The 23,147-nt window shown below is 44.4% G+C and overlaps 1 protein-coding gene across 1 annotated transcript in view; it reads left to right on the plus strand.

The window, feature by feature from the left end:
• Positions 1 to 385: 385 nt before the first annotated feature.
• The window catches only part of RDH10 (retinol dehydrogenase 10), a 28,649-nt gene continuing 5,887 nt past the window's right edge, over positions 386 to 23,147 (plus strand). Inside the window, exons 1-2 of the mRNA XM_070802697.1 lie at positions 386 to 674; positions 2,299 to 2,534. Of these exons, the coding sequence (XP_070658798.1) occupies positions 386 to 674; positions 2,299 to 2,534 (525 nt within the window). The remainder of the gene's footprint in view (positions 675 to 2,298; positions 2,535 to 23,147) is intronic.

Raw genomic sequence — 23,147 nt, forward strand, 5'->3', positions numbered from 1 at the left:
TCGCCGCGCGCCCCTCGCCCGGAGTGAGAGGGACCCGCGGCGGCGCGTTGGCCATGAGAGCCGCGCGCGCCGCCTAACTCGCGGCTGTCACCGCCGCTGCAGCGGGACCGGCCGGCGGGGCGGGCGCTCCGGGACCGGCGGGCGGCAGCCGGCAGGAGGCGCCGAGCCGGGCACAGCCTGGGGCCACCGCGCCGAGCCCGGGCGGGAGTGGCCCCGCGCGAGCGGGGAGCGGCGCCGCGCACTCCAGCCCGGCGGGCACCCCGAGGGCGGGCGCGGGGCGCAGCCTTCGGGTCCCAGCAGCTCTGACCAGCGCCCCCGGGGCAGCTCGGGGAGGGGGGCGGACGCAGGCGCTGGGCTCGTACTGGGGCTCCCCCGGGACGTCGCGATGAACATCGTGGTGGAGTTCTTCGTGGTCACTTTCAAAGTGCTTTGGGCGTTCGTGCTGGCCGCTGCGCGCTGGTTGGTGCGGCCCAAGGAGAAGAGCGTGGCCGGCCAGGTGTGCCTCATTACGGGCGCCGGCAGCGGCCTGGGCCGCCTCTTCGCGCTCGAGTTCGCCCGACGCCGGGCGCTGCTGGTGCTCTGGGACATCAACACCCAGAGCAACGAGGAGACGGCGGGCATGGTGCGCCACATCTACCGCGACCTGGAGGCGGCCGACGCCGCGGCGCTGCAAGGTAACTCGGACCGGCGCCCGCGGCATTGTTGGGTCGAGCCTCTTCCCACCCCCGCGCCCTCCCCCTGAGGGCGCCGGAACCCCACTGTCACAGCCGGTCCTGCTCTCGAGGAAGAGCACCCTACCCCCTGCAGCCCAGGCTTCCGCGAGTGGAATTTGCCCCCTGATCAGGGGCATGAGCCCTTCTGTATCAGAAGGGAGAAAGTGTGCCAAAGCCCGGTCTTAACGGAGGTCCAGTCCCTTTGGGGAAGACTGTGGGCTTTCCTAAGCCCTCAGAGTCTAAGCAGGGCAAGGGAACTTGGGACCCCCGGTTTGAATCCTAAAGAGATGTCTCAGTCTCGTTTGGGAAGGAGAAACTAGTGTCTTTGGGAAGTTGTTCTCAGACTCTCTCATTGATACATACGCGTAAGTTACTGCTGTCTGAAGGGCTGAGACGAGGGCAGCATTGATGATTTCACTATAGGTTTAGCCACGGGAAAATAATTAACATTGTTGCACCGGAGATGTTAAGTCAGTGCTTGAGTTACATACTCAGCCCGACTGAAAGACACCCGGCCTCTTAAGGGAAAACGCTTGAAGGATTTAAGCCTTATTGTAAAATTAATTCCATGTTTTTGATAACCTTAGGAAATCTGCATTTCTGGGTATTTATTAACTAACCTGAGTCTGAGACTTAAAAAAAAAAAAGCCAAAGTGGAAAACATAACCGACCATAAGTATCGGTCTGGATTTGATAATGGCTCTTGCTTTTTGACAATTTTTTCATTTCCAGAGAAAACACCGAATTATATTGGGAGAATTAACTTGTACACCACCCCTCCCCGATATCGATCATTTGTCACCAAAATTTTTGGCACCTGTCTTTTATGTCAGAAAATCAAAGGTTAAAACTGGTACATCTCCATTGGTATGAGGGTAGCAAACAGATTTCTGTGCTCCCTGCCCAAACCTAAAAGAGAAAGGTGGTTGTTTTCCAGAGAAGAGATCAGGTTTTTAGATTGAGTTCTTATACAGGAAAATCACACATTTACCTGTCAACTCAGTTTATGTAAGGCTGCTGCTTGGGGGTTTTAGCTACTCCAGGTAGGACCAATCAGTGTGATCCTCACTTTGTTGTAACAAATTCGGTTCATTTCTGGACTTTGGCTGAGTTCAGATTATTAATTACAGTTTTGATTTGTGAGCCTCGGGGCTCGCAGACAGACTAAATAGAGTAAGAGCTGCTTCTGACCACTGTTCCCCCCAAAGAGGAGTCTGTGTGTGTGTGTTTGGGAGGAGGAGGTGTTACTCTCTGGGCTGAGATCTGTTCATTCCAGGTGTCTTTAGCTCCAGAAAGCCAATCCCATGAGGTCTGACTTGTATTGGGCTGGTCACAATTACATGATTTTCCCCTAAGCAAAGTTATCCAGTAAATTGCTATAATTCCCAAAGACTAGAGGGAGGAAGGCAGCTGTAAGTGCAGTCATTGGCAAGCCTTATGGTGTTAGAAACTTGAAGCTCACTGTAGTATTTTTGTTTTGTGTGATCTTTGTCCTACTATGGCCACGTGACTCATGTTTTGCACCCCCCCTCCTGTCCCTTCTCTGTTCCATTTTTTTTCCCTTCATCTGGACTTCTGAGGACAGCTGGGAATGGTGAGGAAGAAATTCTGCCCCACTGTAACTTGCAGGTTTTTACCTACACCTGTGATGTGGGAAAGAGGGAGAACGTCTACCTGACAGCGGAAAGGGTCCGGAAGGAAGTCGGTGAGGTCTCTGTCCTGGTCAATAACGCCGGTGTGGTGTCTGGGCATCACCTCCTGGAATGTCCCGATGAGCTCATTGAGAGAACCATGATGGTCAATTGCCACGCACACTTCTGGGTAAATATAAACATCCTTGTTTTTATTATTGGGCCATACTCAGCAAGAAGGTTGGGAAAGAGCAAGATTTCAGTACCAGCCTGAAAGCCACCTGCACTCTTTCACCCACAAAGCTTCCTTCCAACTCTCTCTTCACCCCCTGGTGAATTACAGTGTATGCTGGTTACTATTAAGTGGTTGTTTTCCTCCCCCCGCCCCCCACTCCCAATTCAGAACTTCTGGAGAGGGTAGAGGACTGAACATTTTGAACTAGTTTGAAAGATTGCCATAAAAATAACAAGAGGGAGTATAAAACCCTGGGTTTGTTTATTTTACTTTCTGTTGAGTTTGTAAAACATCAGTTGTTCTTATGAATTCCTAAAGTCAGAGTTTAGGCTTCCAAATTACTGCTGAGCCACATTTCAGAAAGCGCCAAAGATTCTGAGATCAGCATCTGTGGTCCGGTGGGAGTGGTCAGGCCACCCTGGCAGCCACTTACCATCCACTGACTATCCCCAGGGTCTGTGGCATATTGGGGCATATCTCAGAACTTTCTCAGCTTAGAAGATATATCTCTAAGAAGTCACTCTGAAAGGACCACAGAGTCCCTCTGTAGGGGGCAGAGGGGTTGAGACCTGGCAAAACAGGGACTTGAACCATTTCAGCCTCCAGTCATCATAGAACTATTACCTCATCTAAATAGATGAGAGAGAGGGCCTTCTGCTCGGGGGCATAACTTATCCCGGTGTGCCAGCTGACCTTTTCTAACAGTAGGCGTGACGCTCTCCCCTTTAACTGTACGCTCTTGACCCACTTTATGGTCTTCTAACCCCCTTTTACTTTTGTAGGCAGGTGGGATCCAATAAAGAAGGGATAAGGAAATAGGATTTTTGTTTATTTGTTGTCTCATAGGCGGATTAGTCTTCTAACAGAACACAATAAAGAACTGTTTCTCCTAAATAGGTCACATTAAACCTCATTAATTTTTTAGCAACTGCTTAAAAACTTAATCTGGCTTTAGAAGTACTCGTTGAAACATTGCTCCTTGAACAGTAAGCCATTTCTCTGATCCCCGCAGAAGCTCATTTCAGTGTTGTATATTCAAGCGTGAGCTTTAAATCATTTCCAAAGCTCTAAAAATGAATGTGTAAATGACAGACGCTAACTCATACCTATGTTTTAAGCGCGTAAGGTTGCCAAATACAGTTTGGAGGGCTTCAAGTGTGTTTTGTGTGTGCGCGTGCACACACGTAGATGCGTATGTGTGGTGCGCAGTGGGAATGGGACACTGAATAAAAATTCTGTTCCCGTGGGGGCCGCAGAAATGGGGCAGCTGATCAGGTGGGTAAAAGCCAGCGCAAGAGAATAAACTTGGCAACACAGTTCATCAGGAATCTTGTGTGTTTATAATTTGGAGTAAATCAAATAGCCACCACTTGAAATAAAAGATGTACATAAATTGCAGGTAGACTGTAGTTTTCATATTTAAAACCTGGTGAGGATGAGGCTGCCTTAGCAACTGCATCTGATTTCAGTCCATTTGTCATTCTTAAACAGAGCTCTAGCCATCAGTTGACTAGTTATGAACCATGGGCACCAGGATTGTTCTTTTTTTCCCAGTCACTTCTGAGATGATGCATTTCCAAACTGTGAACCTTTACCTCCACAAAGTACTCTGAAGTTTAACCACCGTGCCCAATTGCCCTGCTTGATTATTTTGCTGAATTGTACAATGTCACACATAACCAGATTTTTAGAAAAACCCTGTACAATCTGAAGTTAGGTACTAGTAAGAGGAAAGCTTCTTTTTGTCAGACATCCTATAAAAAGAGAGCCAAGTCAAGTATCTTAGGCATAAAAAATCCATAGCCTCAGCTTTAAAAATGCACATCAGTTGATAGACTTTCTAACCTAAGGAGGAAATTAAATTTTGAACAGAAAAATTTTTGTGGCACCAAATCTCTCTCTCTACCAAAGAGGAATGTGCCACCTTCCCAGAGTCCTTCCTTTGCTTGGAAATGTTGTTTAACTGCACAATTTAGGGAGTTCTTGGACGCTTTGACAGGAATGACGTCACTTCATATTAAACTATGGGAGGCTCCTGAATTCTCCAGCTGTTTTTCCCTTAAGCATCTAAACCTCAGAATTTATTTTCAAAATTGAGTCAGAAAATTCATTTTAAGAGTTGGAGTTTCTGACTTCTTGCCAAGACTTACAAACCATTTAGGAAGAAATCTAGCAAGCCAACATTTAGAAGACAACTTACTATAATTTTATAGTGATTTCTTTGGGGGAGGGCATCAAGTAGTCTAAGAACCACCTGAATTCAGCTTCCCTTCCAGTAGTCCCCTTAGGTGAAAATGTTCGTGGTAACTGTTCCAAGATGTACTGTCGTGTGCTGCTTTCCTTCCAGAAAAAGGTAACTAGCACAGTGTCTTTTTACTGCATCCGGGTGGGGAAAAGTAGTTGCCCCATACATTTTAAAGAGTGGATCATCTGAGCCAAGACTCGTTCAGTGACTGGAACAGGTCACCTTGAGCCAGACTTTTTAAGTAGCAGTTGATGTCTGTGTTCATAACATAATCAGCAGTGTGTTGATCCTGACCCAGCTCTACAGTCATAGGCAATGAACTAGAAACCGAGTGGATGTTCACTGTGGGTGCTCCGATTTCAAACCACCCCTTGTACCACTCCCCCGGCCTGGAAGGCCGTCTGCTCCGCTCTAGACATCTTTTCAGAGCTAGCTCAGGTTCTTCCTATGACCTGCATCCTCACTCTGGCCCTTTTCTCGTGTTTTGATGTGTTGGAGCCACAAGGATCCTGAGAGACCATCTTGTCCAGCCCTTTGTTTTCTGATGAAGCTGCAGCTGAATAACTGAGCTCTTCTTTCTGTTGATCTCTCGTGCTGTTTGTTGTCGTCCTCGTCCTTTGTGCCTGCTGTGTGCTCTCTGGGGTACCTCCTGATCCATTGCTCCCCCGGAGCCCCAGGTAGATGGCACGCTGTCTGAAGGCAACTTGTTACGGACCTCTGTTTGTTTTCCTCTGCCAGGAACAGAACTCTACTCTTAGTCACTTAGTAAATGTTTGATAGTAGAGGCTAGGCTTCTGCTTAAATATTTAGAAGATCACCTACTCAGAGAATGCTCCCATGAGTCTGGCTTCTGAAGTTTCAAAAGGTAAGCATTATGTTGGACTAATTCAAGCTGCGGAAGATTGACAGGATCTCAAAGTGAGGGATCTTATGTTTGTTACCGCGTGTCTCTCCTTTTGTTTTCATCCACAACTTTTCCATTCTCCGGCCCACCTGTAAGCTTGCTTTTTCCTATAGTATATTGACTCTGCTTGTTGGTGCAAGGCTGGTGGTTGATAGATAAGTTTAAATCAGCTCAGTTCGAATATATGGCAGTCATTCCTGTTTCTAGCTGAGCCTCAAGGAGAGGATTCTGGCCATGGTTCATTTCTTTTTTGATTTTTTTTTAAACTTTTATACTGGAGTGTAGCCAATTAACAAGGTTGTAATAGTTTCACATGGACTGCAAAGAGACTCAGCCACTTGTACATGTATCCATTCTCCCCCAAACTCCCCTCCCATCCAGGCTGCCACATTACATTGAGCAGAGTTCTATGTGCTATACAGTAGGTCCTTGTTGGTTTTGCATTTTAAATACAGCAGTGTGTACATGTCCATCCCATACTCCTTAACTATCCTTTCCCCCCATCCTTCCCCCATTCCCTGGAAACCATAAGTTCATTCTCTAAGTCTGTGATGCAATTCCTTTCTTGCTTCTCAGCCTTGGACCTATTTCCATACCCATTAGAAGTATTTGTAGTACTTAGCATTATTTTGCACAGCCTTCCGGTCTGCTCTGGGCTTACTTGGTGGCTTAGACAGTGAAAGATCTGCCCTCAATGCAGGAGACCCAGATTTGATCTCTGGGTCAGGAAGATCCCCTGGAGAAGGGAACAGCAATCCACTCTACTATTCTTGCCTGAAGAATCCCATGGACAAAGGAGCCTGGCAGGCTACAGTCCATGGGCTCACAAAGCTATGATACTCAGGGTTCTTCTAGCCCAGCAGCTCTCCTCGGAACCTTGTCTTGGTTACCAGTCAAGAAGTAATAGATTTAGTGGGTAGGTTTTAATCAGCATCATCTGTTGTGCAACATTCAGTTAGGACAAGAACATGGGAATGTGTGCAATACAATGCTCTTGACTTTTGGCATAAATCAGAGAAACCATATCTATTCAGACTCACTCTGTATCTGGGTAAAAGGCAGAAACTTGAAAATACTTCTCTAGTATCCTTTGAAATATGGAGAACTGGCCTCCACATAGGAGCTACAAACCCATGTTTCTCCAAAAAACATTAATATTTTGCTTCACTTGTTATTTTTAAAGGGAATCTTTAAAAGGAAAAAAAAAATCATAACTTGTCATTTCTAAAAGACAGAATTTATCTGTAGGTCCTTTTTGACCAAAGAGCTGCATTTGGCATTTATACATGAGCAGCAAATTGATCCCCGATTAACCAAAAGGGGGAAGCAAAAGCATTTAACTCCAGGCCTTTTTATGTTCTAAAGAAATTTTGCATGGTAAAGGGCTAAATCTGTCAAATTGCTAGTCGGTAATTTACTTCTATTGATATGATAGTCAGACAAGATAATTGGTAGTTAATTAATAGACCACTTAACTTAAAAGGTTTCACAGTTTTAAAATACTAATTACTGAATTGGGCATTTATCTATATCCAAGTGTCTAAAGTCTATTTAGTTAAAATCCATCCAGGAAAAGTAAAAGCCTACCAGTTAGATCTGAGTAATGTAGCACTTAAAGACATTAGTGCTATGGTTGTACCTAATATCTCATGAATGGTCCCTAATCATTAATGTTGAAGTTCTTACGTGATTTATTGGTTTTTAATCTCAAATACTGTATTCCTCTGTCCTCTGGTTAGAGAAATCTAGTTTTGTTTGTGGCTTCTTGGATTTGGAATTTAAAAAAAAAATCACTTCTAAAGTATTCTTATAAAACTATGTAGCTGATACTTCCTCCTCCAAAATGTAATATTAAGAATTCTTAGGGTAAATATTTTATAGAGTATTGTTTTCCTGTCTTAGGACAGCGACTAAAAATGTGAAAGTCGTAATGCATTTTCAAGTCTGTACTAAAGCTGGCGTTTGTTATTAAATAAATTCATATGCATAAACATCAAATGTTTTGAGCTTCTGCAATAAACTTTTTGTGTCTTGGACCGAATTGTAAACTGACATAGGGTCAGCATACTTCATGTTATTCTCATGGTCACAGTTAAAAACCGAGTAAAATGTCTCTTAGATAGCAACTGCTTGGGTACCTGGAACTCTGTACATTCCTATCAGGGTCATTTCATAGCCTTCTTTCCTAACATAAAATAAGATCACGTGCTCATTGAGCTCAAGTGTCTATATTTGATGCATTACATGCTGGACCCAAATCTAGTGCTACTAGAAATAAACATCTATGACATGATAAGTAACCGGTGTGAGCAGGGAACCATCCTACAAAAATCTTCCTAGCACCTTTGATATATGTTGTAATCTGGTTATCTCAGTTGTTTGGAAAACAACTGCCAAGTAACCGATGTCATATGAGAAAATGGCAGGGGCTTATTTAATGGCCACATCCAGTGTGTGGCATGACCTTTCTACCGAAAGTGAGCCCGTCAAGCATCTCTTTGAGATGCTGGCGCTCTTGCTGCCATGATAAGCCCACTTTCTCCTGCTTCTCCTCTCATCTTCCCAGTTCTCTCTTCTCCCTGCTTCCAAGATCTGAGGGCTGTCTAGTATGGCATGCTCAGACCGCTTCTCACTGTGCTCCTCAAGCTGGGTAGTCTCTTTATTTCAGTGGCTTTGACTGTGATTTCTGAGAGTTCCCAAGTTCATACAACTGTCTTGCCTCTTCCATGCATTCCCTAAAACCAGCAAATCTCAAAATGGAAAGCGATTCCTCTTTGCCCCGTCTTGAATCCCCTGGTGTGTGGCAGATGCCAGGCCTGGAAACATCAGCAATGTCTTTAATCCTCCATCCTGCACACACTCGTGGGTCACCAAACTGTGTACTTTGATCCTCTCCTTTCCATTGCCACATCCTCCTCTGTGCTTCCGTCACCTCTTGCCTGGTCTCTGCAAAGAATCTGTGAACTTCTCTCCCTGTTTCCAGCCTTTGTTCGCCAACCTGAGGGTACCTAAGCAGACTTGAATTGCTCGTATGCCTACTTAAAGATTATGCTGACTAGAACCTTACCCCAAGCCCTTGCGTGACCATATTGTTCACAGAGTGAAGTCCAGGTTCGTTAGCATGGCAGCTCCAGCCTTCCAAAGCCGATTTCCACCTGCCTGCCAAGCCCATCGCCTCACTGGGCCTGAAGGGGCCGGCACACTCACCTCTCCTACCATTTGGGTCCCGTCTTCCTCAGGGACAAAAGTTGAATAGTTCAGACAAAATGTATCACTACTCCTGAGAAAGAAAAACGAACACATTTGAAATCTTTTCACATTAACTTCATAGGGTCTTGATATACCAAAGGGGGCAGTCTTTGTGAAATAGAATAGTTGCATGTTCCTTGTTCAGGGAATGGCACTCTCTTGTTTGATTATGTGCTGTTTAATCTTGGTTTTTGGAAGCAAAATTGATGTTCTTTTCTCCTTCATTATTTCTACATCCAGGGCTTTATCCAGTATCTGCCCAAGTAGACATTAACCTACAGGGCACGTCAGAGTGGCAGCATTCGTTAACCTGCGCTAATGCTGACACTGCCGGACTAGCTTTTTCAGAAAGACTGAGTGGGGAGCACCTGGCAGAGTCCTTAGCCATTCGATTGGCTGCAGGATCAGGTCACCGTGGCCCAGAGCGTGGCTGCAGACCCTGTGCTTAAATGCTTAACTGCTCACATTCTCAGTGTATTCTCTTCTACATTTGTCTTTTGTTGTTGCTCAGTCACTGAGTTGTCTTCGACTCTTTGGGACCCCATGGACTGCAGCAGGCCAGGCTTCCCTATCCTTCACTATTTCCTGGAGCTTGCTCAGACTCATGTCCATTGAGCCGGTGATGCCATCCAACCATCTCATCCTCTATCACCCCGTTCTCCTGCCTTCAGTCTTTCCCAGCATCAGGGTCTTTTCCAATGAGTTAGCTCTTCGTATCAGGTGGCCAAAGTATTGGAGCTTCAGCATCAGTCCTTCCAGTGAATATTCAGGGTTGATTTCCTTTAGGATTGACTGGTTTGATCTCCTTGCAGTCCGAGGAACTTTCAAGAGTCCTCTCCAGCACCACAGTTTGAAAACAACATTTATCTTTACCTTAACCATTTTTCAGATTTTCAGGATCTTTGGCAAATTCTAGTGAATTGACTTGAGTAATTTGAACATACGTAAGATGTGACAATCGGAAAACTCCTTCCAAGCAGTTTAATACCCTCAATAGGGAGGGGGAATAATTTTTTTTCAGTAGGAAACTCTTTTTTAATGTTTTTTTTCCCCCCTTGAGTTAAGGAATATTAATAGCAGATTCATCTAAAATTCTTGTTCTAGTTCTTTCAGAAACTGAAATGATGATAAGTAGGCAACTTGTCTCTGCCTAATCCGGCAATCTGCCTATGTGACTGGATGGAGAGATGATGTGTGTGGTTCGTGCGCTTGTGTGGGAGTGCTCAGTGAGGAAGAAGGCTCCTGACCATGATTGGTGCAGCTACAGCCTCTGGACTTGGAAAAGTGCTCCAGAGGCTGTGTTAAGTCCAAAACACGGGGGATGGTTTTGGACCCCCAAATTGTACTATGCTGAAATTCCACTAGGGGGTGTCCTGGCAGGGTGAATTTATGTCTTCCTTCCCCACACAGAGCCACTAGTTGTTCCAAGATAAAGGGCCTTTTGTTGTTCATCTCTGGAGTGTGACAAACTCTTGAGAGTCCTTAAGAAATAGGGACCTGTTCCCTGCCTCAGCTGCAGGGGTTAAATCCAGTGTTTTGAGCCTGTAACTCCAGGGATCGGATTAAAATGTGTTAATCTCCCTTGGTTTAATTAGTGATTTCTTATCTCAGAAGTTACTGGTGTAGTTGGCTATTCAAAGAACTAACCCCCTCTTAAAGTTCTATCAACTGACCTAGGCAGAGACCCCTTGTAAGCATAACCAGAAAGTTACTCAGAGGATGGAATCTTTTAATTCTTTCTTTGAAAATATACAGTAGACAGGTAAAGCATACAGCTGGGTCCCATGATAGGGCTGTCTCAGAGAACCTCCCAGATTGTGGTCTAACCCTGATCAGACACCACTGTTTAGAGTAATTGTTGTCAGAGCATGGCCTTAGGACCTAATCTCGTTCACCCTGCCATACCTGGCCAGCCAGTTCCCATCACCTGGACCTCTGGGTTTGCACAGGCTTACGCCATCACAGCACCGGCGGGCATGCCTTCTGACAAAAGGATGCCACTGTCTTTTACTTGCTCTTATCCAGCATGGCCTGCTCCCGGGGTGTTTCTTTTTCTTTTTCACTTTATTTGTCAAGTCCCTCAAAACTCAAGTTCACACCTGTCAGGGACCATTTTCCTAAATGCTCTGAAGCTAAAATTAAGTGAACCACAGGGAGAAAAAAAAAAAAATGAATATCCTCTCATAATGATGATAAGACTTCCAACACGGCAGCAAATGCTGCTAGAATATTGAACAAGGAAGGGCAATTACTGCCGCAAACTTGAGTGCTGTCAAATGAGCCCAACTGACAAGGCACTTACAGTGAATTCACATTTGGAAACACAACATGACTTGGTGGGTGAAACTTCCAAAGATCCCACAAAGATGTGTGAAAGGTGGCAGCAGTGTTAAAATTGGAAGCACTGGCATTTTGGGGGGCTTGTGGAAACCAAAGTGTTTCTCATTTGCCGCTTGCATAAAAATGTGAATTTCTTGCCTTGCCTTCAAATGGCTTAGTACTGGAATTGCTGAATATTAACACGGTTCAGCTTCTCAGTGTTACTCTAAACAATGAGGCTCAAAATAACACTTCCCAAATCAGTGTAACTGGGAAAATATTTGTGGTGTAACTTATGTAAGCACATGGGTAGCTTGAGGACAAGTGAAAACTTCAAATTCAAAGCCTGAATTTTTTCCCACCTGCAAATTGTAATTAACATACTGCCCCCTACTGATTTCTCAAGGTTCTCTTTAATGAGGATAGTTCTGTAATCTCTCTGGAAAGAGAAACCTCAGGTCTGATAAATTATTGTTAAATAGTTCAGACTGACTTTTAGTATTTTTATATTTGCTGGACTCCCCTTCATCAAACAGTGTCATTTGTATTTTGAAACGGTAGTTCTCTGACCCTTAGAACAGAACTGAAGAAAAGGATTAGAGAAGAGGTGTTACTGGAAAGTGTCTGTTGTTTCTGAGCATCTCCCAGGATCCTGGAGGAAGAGAAGAGGTGTTACCGGAAAGTGTGTGTGGTTCCCGAGCATCTCCCAGGATTCTGGAGGAAGAGAAGTGTTACTGGAAAGTGTCTGTTGTTTCTGAGCATCTCCCAGGATCCTGGAGGAAGAGGGCGGGCAGCTTTCAGCCCCGGGTGTGTGAGACCGCTTCTGGTGGTCCAGTGCGGGGTTTTTGCCGGAAGTGTGGTCTGACACTGCCCGGAGGGCAGGGGGCCTGGGAACCATACATGGTAAGAACCTGGAACTGGCAGGAACTTGAAGAAACAACATAACCAAAAATAGATAGCACTTCTAACCCAAGTACCCTATAAATATATGCTTGATTAGCCTTGGGTGCATTTACTGTACTTTTATATAGCGCTTAAATTTTACAAAACCCTTTCATGAACGCTCTTCTCTCATTTGCTCCTCACAGCAACTCTCAATTAAGTAGAGCCATTATCCACATTTTTATGGATGAGGAGACAAACCGAGAGAGGCTATGGGACTTGCGTAAGGGCTCCACTGGGGAAGGAAGAATCTAGGACCTAGACCCTCAGCCCAGGACCTTAGTTTGTGTGTGAGCACTCAGTCATGTCAGGCTCTTTGCGACCCCGGACTGTAGCTCATCAGACTTCTCTGTCCATGGAATTCTCCAGGCAAGAATACTGGAGTATAGCCATTCCCTTCTCCAGGGGATCCTTCCTGACCCAGGGATTGAACCAAGGTCTTCCCACATTGCAAGCAGATTCTTTACCATCTAAGCCACTAGGGAAGCCCAGGACCTCAGTGTAGTAGCTCTGCAGATACTTCTCCAGGCCACATGTTCTAAGGTAAATTCTCCTGTGAGTCACTTAGGCTTGTGCCCTGTGGTATAATGTATGAATACACCTTTAAATGTTCTTTTTTTTTTTTTTTAATTAGCATGGTTAGTTTAGCAATGACTAATTAACCCTAATATCCCCAAAAGTCTGCTCCATAAATTAGATAAGCATGTAAAATTATAAAAAACCAGTACCACACTACAATTTTATTACTAAAGCCCAGTTCATGTGTTTTTCCATAATTTTCTGTCGTCTGTAGCTGAGGTGGTTACTTCATTAAGGAGAGTGTGGTATATCCTTAGCCACCCAGCTTCCTTCTCTTCCTAATTTGCAGGTCAGCACTGACAGACACAGAAAGTAATGAATAAAAAGGGCTCTTCTAGATGGACCGGCTGAAGAAAGTTCTGTAAATACTTGGTACTGAAATGTCAATTAACAGTGTGATTTGAGTTTTGGTTTTTGTTGGTTTGTTCTAGGCTTATCTCCTGGAAAATGTAAAACCTTTATTCTGTTATATAATAATCTTATGAGATCAGAATTCCAGATAACTCCACGAGCTTTGCTTAGAAAATGTAATCATGGATTCTCAAAATTGTGCAGCTTTGGCCAGCTGATAGTGTCCCAACTTGTGGACTAAGCATCTGATTTTTAAAGGAATAGTTCTTTTCCTATTAGGGTTTTCTCGTAGGCTAATCAAAGCATGAAAACCTCAAAAAATAAATGTGGAAAATTTTTAAAGGTGAATACTGAGGCTAAAAAGGTCTAAATTCCTTGCCTTGAAAACTAAGCCATCAAAGCTCTGTAGATAAGGGGAAAGGATTTTGAAGTCTACTGGATCTCTTTTTGAGAGCTTGTTCTAATGCGGATGGGGGTGTCTTAGTCCATTTGGGCACCTTGAGCAGAGTACCATGGACTAAGGGGCATATAAAGAACAGGAACTTTTTGCTTACAGTTCTGGAGGCTGGACGAGGTCAAAGTCAAGGCTCTGGGAGATGGGTTGTCTGGTGAGGACCCATTCCCTGGTTTCTAGACAGCTGTCTTTGCTGTATCACATGGTGGAAGGGGGAAGGGTCTCTTTTACAAGGGCACATATCCCATTCATGAGGGCTCTACCCTCATGACCCAGCAACATCACATTGGGCATTAGGTTTCAGCATGAATTTTGGAGGGACACACACATTCAAACCAAACAGTCAACCTATAAGCTCCCATCGTTGTCCATACAAATCTCCCAGGGCTCTTGACATCAATATGAACTGGTGTTTGTCTGACAAAACATTATTGGGGAAAGGATGTGTGGAGTGAAGAACAGGACCTCTCAACCCCAGATACCCTGGTTCAGAGAACACAGATAGGAGAGAGGGCAGAGAAATTAGTCTGCCTTTTTTGTTGAATTTCTAGGAGAAATCTATTTGAAGCCACTTGACATTTGGAGTAGACATTAGCTGGCTCACACTGCAACCTTCTGCTCAGCCTGCGGTCCAGAGCAGTAGTGTTACCTGCCAGGCTGCACATTAGGAGGCTTAGGCCTCTCCCGGACCTCCTGGGTCAGGGTCTGCCCTTGATTTAGATGCCAAGTGGTTCTTGTCGCACCACAGTTAGTGGAGGAGCTGCTCTTGAGCGTGTATTTCCGTTCCCACCTTCTCAGTAGTCTCTGCATGTTTTTTCCCCAGAGCTAGTTAGTCCTTTAGGAATTTTGTAGACTAGAAAAATGCCAGACCATGGATGCTGGGGTCCATCCTTGTCTAGGATTTTGTTTGTTTTGTTTTTGTGGTTCCAGGCCATTGTTAAAAGATGCTCTCTTGCCCACTCCTCCCCTTGGTTGCTGTGCCCAGGGTGGAGTTTCACAGTGTGCTGAAGAGCTATGTTCTTCCTGCCTAGGACCAAAACAACTGAAAACAAGTTGCAGGAGGGCAGAGGCCTTGCCTCTTGTGCATCCCCCTCCTCCACTCCTGGTCCCTGCAAATTGTCAGCATTATTTACCTTCAACAGTATTTCTGAAGTGAGTGCTACAGTGGTGAAGGTTTTGACATGTAAACCAGAAAGAATGGGCTTTTGAGCCTAACCCAATCAACAAGTGATTGAATATAAGTTGTGAATTTAAGTTGTGATTTTTTTTTAAAAGTCTAGAATGTCTTTCAAAGCTAGAAAATGTGATGACAATATGAGAATTAGAGCTCAGAAAAAATCATCACTGGACCACATGGAACCTAATTTACTAATGTGCGAATTCCTTCTAAAGAGTGGTTCTCATGGGGACTCTTCCTCCCCAGGGGCATTTGGCCACATCTAAAGACATTTTCCTGGGTCAGAACTGGTGCGGTTATTTCTGGCATCTAGTGGGTAGAGGCCGGAGATACTGCCTAACATCCTACAATGCACAAGACAGCCCTCCCACAGCATAACATCATCCAACACAAAATGTCAGTGGCGCTAAGGGCAAGATGACTCTCTTCTTAGGCTCTCAAATGCAGCTGCACAACAGAGTCACCTGGGGAACGCTGGCTCCGGTGCTGGACTCCCTCCGGGATATAACTGGTCTAGGGTGTGCCCCAGCATCAGAAGGAACTTCCCCAGATGATTCCAATGTATAGCGTAGTTTGAGAACCGATTTCTAGAAAACATGGCTTTTACAATCCTTAAGTTTGTTTCAGAAGGGCTTCCCAGGTTGCTCAGTGGTAAAGAATCTGCCTGCCAGTGCAGAAGATGTGTGGGTTTGATCCCTGGGTTAGCAAGATCCCCTGGAGGAGGAGATGGCAACCCACTCCAGGATTCTTGCCTAGTAAATCCCATCGGCAGAGGAGTCTGGCAGGCTACAGTCCATGCGATTGCAAAGATGTTTTTAAACAATACCTAGCACAATACAGGTGCCTCATAGACCCTCATACACAGTGAGTGAGTTCTGAATTGTTACAGTGCATGCCTAAGAATAAGGAAAGTTTTTAGGAGTAAGCTCTTGATGAGATGTACCTTGAGTTTAGGTAAAGATTTGATTTTTTACAAAGACTCCTACAATAAGCACCCTAGAAGGTAGAGAAGAATTTGAACTCTTTGCACATATGAAGTACAAGAGATGACAGAAAGTGATCATGGGGGCCTTGCTGGGCTGTGGTTTGGCGGCGGGGGTGGGGTGGGGGTGGGGGGCGTCCTGCCACCTAGGCAGTGGCTGAGCCCTTGTGCCTGTGGATGAACCTCCCGGAAGTGGTTACCAGTCTCTGGAGCAGAATTGAAGCCCCTGCCCTTGGGAAGATCTGTCTTTATTACACTTTCGGTGATGTGAAAGCAAAGCAAAGGGATTAATGACAACCTGTTGTTAGCAGACTATTTGCAATTTTTCGGGCGATTTTCACTGTTCTATAAAGAGTTATTAAATCGGGGAAGGGGCGCAAACTGGAGCTCATGGCATACTCCTTTGATCATCTAGAACTCAGCTGGGGGAGGGTCAGGGAATGTAGCATTTCGGAACCAGTGGGCAGCATTCATTGTCTTGCTCTTTTTTTTTTTTTTTTTTTCCATCGTTTCTTTTAACACACTGGGCATCTGTGGACTCAAGTAAAAGACAGAAAAATGATTGTAATTTTTTTTTACTAGATGAGAGGCATGGATTCAAATTATCTTACTGTAAAAGGCACAGTCATGACAACATATAAATGTTTAATGAACAGATATTTTTGCTGCTCACCAGATGCTGGCAACTGCGCTAATGGAGTTGATACCTTACTGAGTCATTTATGAGAGTCTTAGGCAAGTAATACCTCAGTGTTAAGACTTGTGTATTGAACATGTGGTGGGAATCGAAGGATGAATGATTGGATATAAGCCATCATCACACTTTTGAGCTAAGAAATCTTGGCTATCTCCTTTTTGTCTCCCAAATGAGTTAAGCCAAGAGAGGTCAATTAACAAGGAAGGTTAAGTGATTGACAGAACTATGTGGTCTCTGGACAGTAAAGGCCAGTGTACTTTCCAGACACATTGAGTTTTTAAGTCCTTTCCTTTCTGGCATTTCTGCACAGTGAACTCTGAAGTGTCAGGGAATGTTGATATCTGAATCCCTGCCTCAAGCTAGATCCATCCTATGTTTTAACAGTGGGAAGGCAAGTTAATGAAGCATTTATTTTTGCTGAATAACTAATGGTGTCATCATCTAGGTGTTCCTTTGAAAAGCCCAGCTCTTTTATTAGCTTCTTGGTTGCAGGGCAACTGCAGGAGTAGACTCATGCATGTGTGTTAGGTATTAACTGCTGATGCCTCTAAATGTTAAACCAATCCCTGTGGGCTGAGAATAATCAGAAAAAGGACAGTAGATGTAACATTGATAGGAATTTGATGATTATGACATATTCTCTATACCTAAAGAGAGAATATTTTATATCAAGCACATAGAGACTTTGATCTTGTTAAGTCTGAGACTCATTCCAGCCTTCAGTATCTTTGAGACTCTATTGCACAGTTTGTCAGGAGATCCTTCTTGTCTCTACAAACATACCCAAACAGGAAAGGGGAAAAAGGGCTGTCATCGCATTACATGAATTTCTGAATTTGTGTTGGATTCCTAGATGGCGCAGTGGTATAGAACCCGCCTGCCAGTGCAGGAGACACTAGAGACACCGGTTTGATCCCTGGATCAGAAAGACTCCCTGGAGAAGGAAATGGCAACCCACTCCAGTACTCTTGCCTGGAAAATCCCATGGACTGAGGAGCCTGGCGAGCCACAGTCCATAAAGTCTAAAAGAGTCGAACACGACTGAGCGACTTCACTTAGAGATGAAAGTTTTCTGTGTTATTTTTGGACATTCAGGTGAGAGAGAAATACTTCAAAATGATTTTTTTTTTTTTTTTAAGATGCCTTTTCTTGAATTAACCGCAGGACAGTCAGGTAAATGCACAAAAATAGAGGATGTAGCCTTTTCCTACTGTGAGAAATGAGCTTTGCTCCTCGCTCAGTGTCCATTAACCTCGAAAAACTCGAAAATATGGAAAACATATTCTGAGTGTTTTACCTATACCTTTAAAATGTCATCAATCTCGAAATTTCTCGAGTCAGACTTTGCCGGATACCGCATTTCTTCACATTCTCTTTTGTTTAACTTTAGGTTAATTTGTCCTGACAGTGCAGCTGCAGGCTCTGCATTGCAGTCTGTCATTAAGAGCACCAAGAATGGTCTGGAGGGTTGGAACTGTTGGGAGTTAATTTGGCGTAAACCTAACACTCAAAGATTTCTCAAGATATGACATGTCATGTCTATGTCCAGTCACACTTCTGTTTAAGAAGTTCTTGTTTATATTATAAATATGACCTTTACAGTTATCTTTCAAAGGTCCCAATGCTTTGAAGAGGAACCCTGAGGAGCTATGGAGATATTAAACTTGCGAAGCATGTTTTCATAGCAATGTCAGTGTCCATTTGAATATCCTTCTTCTTTCTTTTCTTTTCTTTTTAGTCACATAGCAACCCTGTCAGCCAGTTGCAGGTTATGATATTGGAGTCTTGTGATAAAATTCAACACAGGTAATCAAAAGTCTCTTATCACACTTTTTAGCCAGAGTCCATTACTAAAAGTTTTCTCTTTTGCAGATAAACTAATCCCACTGGGTCCCTTCCAACTCTAAGTTGTCTCACTGAACATACAAATTGGTATATACTGGTTGCTGACTCAGCCCCCCCACCCCTGCCCTGCTCAAGAGTCAATCACGTTTTCCTGATAACAAACTAGATGTCCTCCCCCGTGTCTCAGACATTTGAATAAGAGGACAGATTTTGGAGTGCGGGCTTCCCTGGTGGCTCAGTCAGTAAAGAATCTGTCTACAGTGCAGGAGACCCAGGTTCGATCCCTGGATGGGGAAGAGAAACGGCAACCCACTCCAGTATTCTTGCCTGGACAGAAGAGCCTGGCCGGCTACAGTCCATAGGATCACAAAGAGACTCAGCGATTATACCATCACCACCAAATAGGACCTGAAGTCCCCATCAGCACAGTCAGGCTTAGGCTAAGCATCAGGCTAACCTTGCCAGCTACCGTTGGGACCTGCTAACTCTGGTGACTGATGAAATGTACTTCCTTTAGAGATCCCTTGACTAGCTGGTAACTCCTGATAATTCATCCATCAGCGGTGTTCAGCAGGCTCTCTGAGTTGCCCCTCTCAGATTCACTGTGAGCAGCCCGTGCGTGAATTTACACTCACACCTTTTGGGTGTGAGCCGCAGATTTGCTCTTTATGTTCTTCTAACGAGTCTGAGACAAAGTTGAAGATCACGAACCTGAGCTTGAACTGACTGGTGTCATGGCAACCAGCGCCTCGCCTCTTGCTGGTCCCCCCTCACGCGTGCTACGATATTTGTGCACATTAGTAATTCATTACAAAGTGCCAGGTTTCTTTGTGCTGTCAAACCGTGTCAAGGACAGAATATGATGTGCTATCTCAGATGTCACCCACCAGACTGTTGAGGGCAAGAGTAATTAGAAAGGAAAACTTGTCGGGTTACTCTGGAAAGTTCCTGAGAACACGATGCTTTCTCGCCACCCATTTACAGCCTTTTTTTTTTTTTATTCCTAACATGAGGACCAGGCTTCGTGTTGATCAAAGCGTATGTGGTAATGCGCCCCAGACACAAGGCAGGGGTTTGGTTGTGGAAAGAACGCCTGGGCAGTAATTGCTCGCCTCCATTCAGGCAGCAAAGGAAATGATTAACAGCCTCAGTGCTCAGTCACGTGGATCAGGCTCCAGCCTGAGCCGTGCAAACTTGGGTTTAAAAAGAAACCTGAGCGGCCCTGGTATGAAAGCTTTTCCCCCAGGCTTGCCTCCGCCCAGCACCCAGGAGGAGCTGAGTGGTGGCCACCAGCTTTGGAAGGCAATCAGTAGGGGTCCCAAGGCCACCCAGCCCTTGAATGGCTCACTTCCCCTCCCAGTTTCCTCAGCGCCTGGTGTGTTGTCCCTGGTCTGCTAGGAGTTGTAGTAACTGTAGTGTTAGACCTATAAGTAGTGAGCCTTTCTAGATGAACATAGGCCTTTGCCTTGGAAGGTAAAAAAGCATAATGACACACTGGGTTTTGTTTCTATAGAAGGCCAAATTTGTCCCTGGATGGGGAAAAGAAGTCACATATTTTACAAGAATCTTTGACTTGCCACACCCCTTTAAAAAAAAAAATCAACCCCTCCCTCTAAAGAAAGTTTCATACTAAAACAAACAAACCTGTGTCACACTTTACTAGCTACTTAAAATGAAGCCAGTTTCCCTAAAAAATATGTTTACAACACACAGTTGGAAAAGACTTTAGTCACATAGCTATATTTGGATCCTTTTGTTTCTCTTGTTCTTTTTTCTTATTTCCTTTAAGCACAAACCCAGCAGCTTAAATGTCCCTCCAAACTGCTTTGTGGGGTGGGAGGGGAAGCAGGTTCAAATCAGACTTTTTAGCATATGCAGCTGCAGCACGCTACTTTTGTGAAGGATGAACCAGAACTGTTTTCTATTTGTTGTACTGACGTAACACAGTTTGGTGCTGGTGAGTATGCCAAGTTGCTTCAGTCATGTCCAACTATTTGCAACCCCATGGACTGAAACCCGTCAGGCTCCTCTGTCCACAGGATTCTCCAGGCAAGAATAGTGGAGTGAGTTGCAATGCTCTTCTCTAGGAGATCTTTCCAACCCAAGGATCGAACCCACACCTCCTCTGTCTCCTGCATTGGCAGGCAGGTTCTTTACCACTGGTGCCATCTGAGTATAAAAGTCTGCTTAGAGACAGGAATGAGACCTGCTCACGTGTTCCCCATCATTGCTTGGCCAGATCGTAATCAGGTCCTGCATGTAATAGGTGTTCAAGAAATACCGGTTGAAGGAATAAGTTAATTCCAGCAGGGCTAGAGGGGACATGAATCCGTTTTAGAACCTTGCAAGAAGTTAAAAACAGTGAGGAACTTAAAACAGTTACCTGCCTTCATATGTGCTGGGATATGGATTAGTCCTTTAACACCTGCAAGCACCAACATGGAGAAGTTATTAGAGCCAGCCCACTGGGCATCTGGGTTTCTGGGGAGGGCTGGCCACCTGGTAGAGTTAGCATGGACACAGGCTGGGGATGACCACGGTCAGCGACTCGGATTTGTTATAACCACATAGCAGATTCCTGCTAGTATTCTGTACTGTGTGTAATCGCTTAGGATTTACTCTCAAGTCCTTCTAATTTCTTAACTTAAAAATAGGACCTTCATGCTAAATCTATCCTTCTCTTCCAAGACGAGGGAAACTATTAATACTTAGAAGTGATCTCTGAATAACGTCAAGACTAAATTTTATACTTTTGAGCTAATCTAGAAACAATTGATTATAATCAGATATTTAAAAGAAGGCTCATAGGCATGAGTACTGAAGGATGTGTTTTTAGTTTAGATTGATGTAGATAAGTTTCCCTGTGATGTTACTTTATTGTAATTCTGTGATATAGTGCTCATGTACAAGTTATAAAGCCTAGAGTTTGCAGGTGCTGTAAACTGAAAACAATTAAAAAAACCCAAATTACCACAGAACATATAATTATTTGTCACAGTGAATGATACTGGTTATATGGACAAAGTCAAGGTGAGTGGAATAACATTGAAGACTTAACACTCTTAACTACCTGTGTTAGAGAATTTTTAAGGGGCTCCGATGACATAATTAACATAAAGCACTTTGAAAAGCATGAGAGGCTATGTAAATACGTGATTGATATTACAGTTTGAGTTTTATAAGAAGACTTTGGGGGCAGATTGTCAGAAAAGAGTTGAGTTCACGGGTAAAACTGTACAGATGAGAATAAGCATGACCCAGGCTTCCCTAGTAGCTCAGTTGATAAAGAATCTGCCTGCAATGCAGGAGACACCTCTTCGATTCCTGGGTTGGGAAGGTCCGCTGGAGAAGGAATAGGCTACCCACTCCAGTATTCTTGGTCTTCCCTTGTGGCTCAGCTGGTAAAGAATCCGCCTGCAATGAGGGAGACCTGGGTTCGATCCCTGGGTTGGGAAGATCCCCTGGAGAAGGAAAGGGCTACCCACTCCAGTATTGTGGCCTGGAGAATTCCATGGGGTTGCAGAGTCGGACATGACTGAGCGACTTTCAGGGAACAACAGTGCAGAGCCCACCATGGATGTAAGTGGGGACCAAGGGGTTATATGATGATCAGGAGTCAGACTGGGGAAGACCTTGGGCTGCTTCACAAAATTTCATCTGACAATGCATCACGGGTTGGAACATGGAAAAAACTTCAAAATTAATGGAATGACTGTTTGATCTTGTCCACACAAAAGTTATCAGAGCAAATCATATACGTGTGCAAAAATTCAGTGATGTCTTAACCGGAAAATCCTCTGAGGAGGGAATGCAACTCTTCTTTAAGTCCACTGGGTAGTGTTTGGGCTTTTTTTTTAACTTCATAAATCATGCGAAGCTGTGTTGGCAGTGGGATATAACTCAGCAGTAGATGGATTGCTCTTTGCTGCTTTCTTTTAGGAAGCAGGTTATAAAACTGTTGGGAGCCTAGTGGAGTAGTTAATAGATTATCTTAAGCAATTTGAAGTAATTTAAAAAAAGAAAAATTACAGCTTTGTGTCTTGAAGGCATGAAAGCTAGAGGGAAAAGAGAAGTTTAGTGAAATGAGAAATGGATGCCACCTCTGGGTCCACTGCCCTGGAGCTTCTGCCACATGCTCTGTCCCCCTAGGGCTGGTCACCTGCCTCCACGGGAAAGACACTCCCCAGGAAACCCCACAGCAGAGCTGGGTCAGTCAGATGCCATGAGCTGTTGTCATGTGAAGTTAGCGTTAGGACACAGTTTTCATTAAAACTATTCTGTACTTTTACCCTCTTTCTTTACACCTAAAATACTTTACCTCCTGTGAGTAGACTCTGATAATACAGCTTGGATGTTTGAAGATGCTGCTGGAATATCTCAGCCTTCATGGGTCTGTTGCTGAGTAGACGTAGTCATGAGGCAAACATTACAGGAGCCTCCTATTTGTGGGCAGCGGGAGGTCCCTCCCAGACCATGAGATGCTGCACTCAGCTGTCACAAGCATGAAAAGATCTCTGACCCAGGAGTAGTTTAGATTAGCAGATAACTCACTTGAAAGGTGATAAAGAGCCTCTCCTAATGGCTTTCTTTTCATCTCTGGACATGGTCCCCGAAAGCGCTTGTGTTACAGTCTTGTGGGTCATGGCTTGTGATAGGCTTGCCATGCCAATGACACGGTGCTAAGTGAACCAGGACGCTTCAGGGATCGTCTGTTTTTGATAAATGGGAAATATTTTAAAACAAATTGGGGAATGTAGCATTATATGGATAAAACTTTGTTTCATGATCTTGAGTTGGTGGGGTTTGGTTTGGTTTCGTTGTTTT

The sequence above is a fragment of the Bos indicus genome, chromosome 14 (assembly GCF_029378745.1).
Source record: "Bos indicus isolate NIAB-ARS_2022 breed Sahiwal x Tharparkar chromosome 14, NIAB-ARS_B.indTharparkar_mat_pri_1.0, whole genome shotgun sequence".
In the NCBI taxonomy this organism is placed as follows: domain Eukaryota; kingdom Metazoa; phylum Chordata; class Mammalia; order Artiodactyla; family Bovidae; genus Bos; species Bos indicus.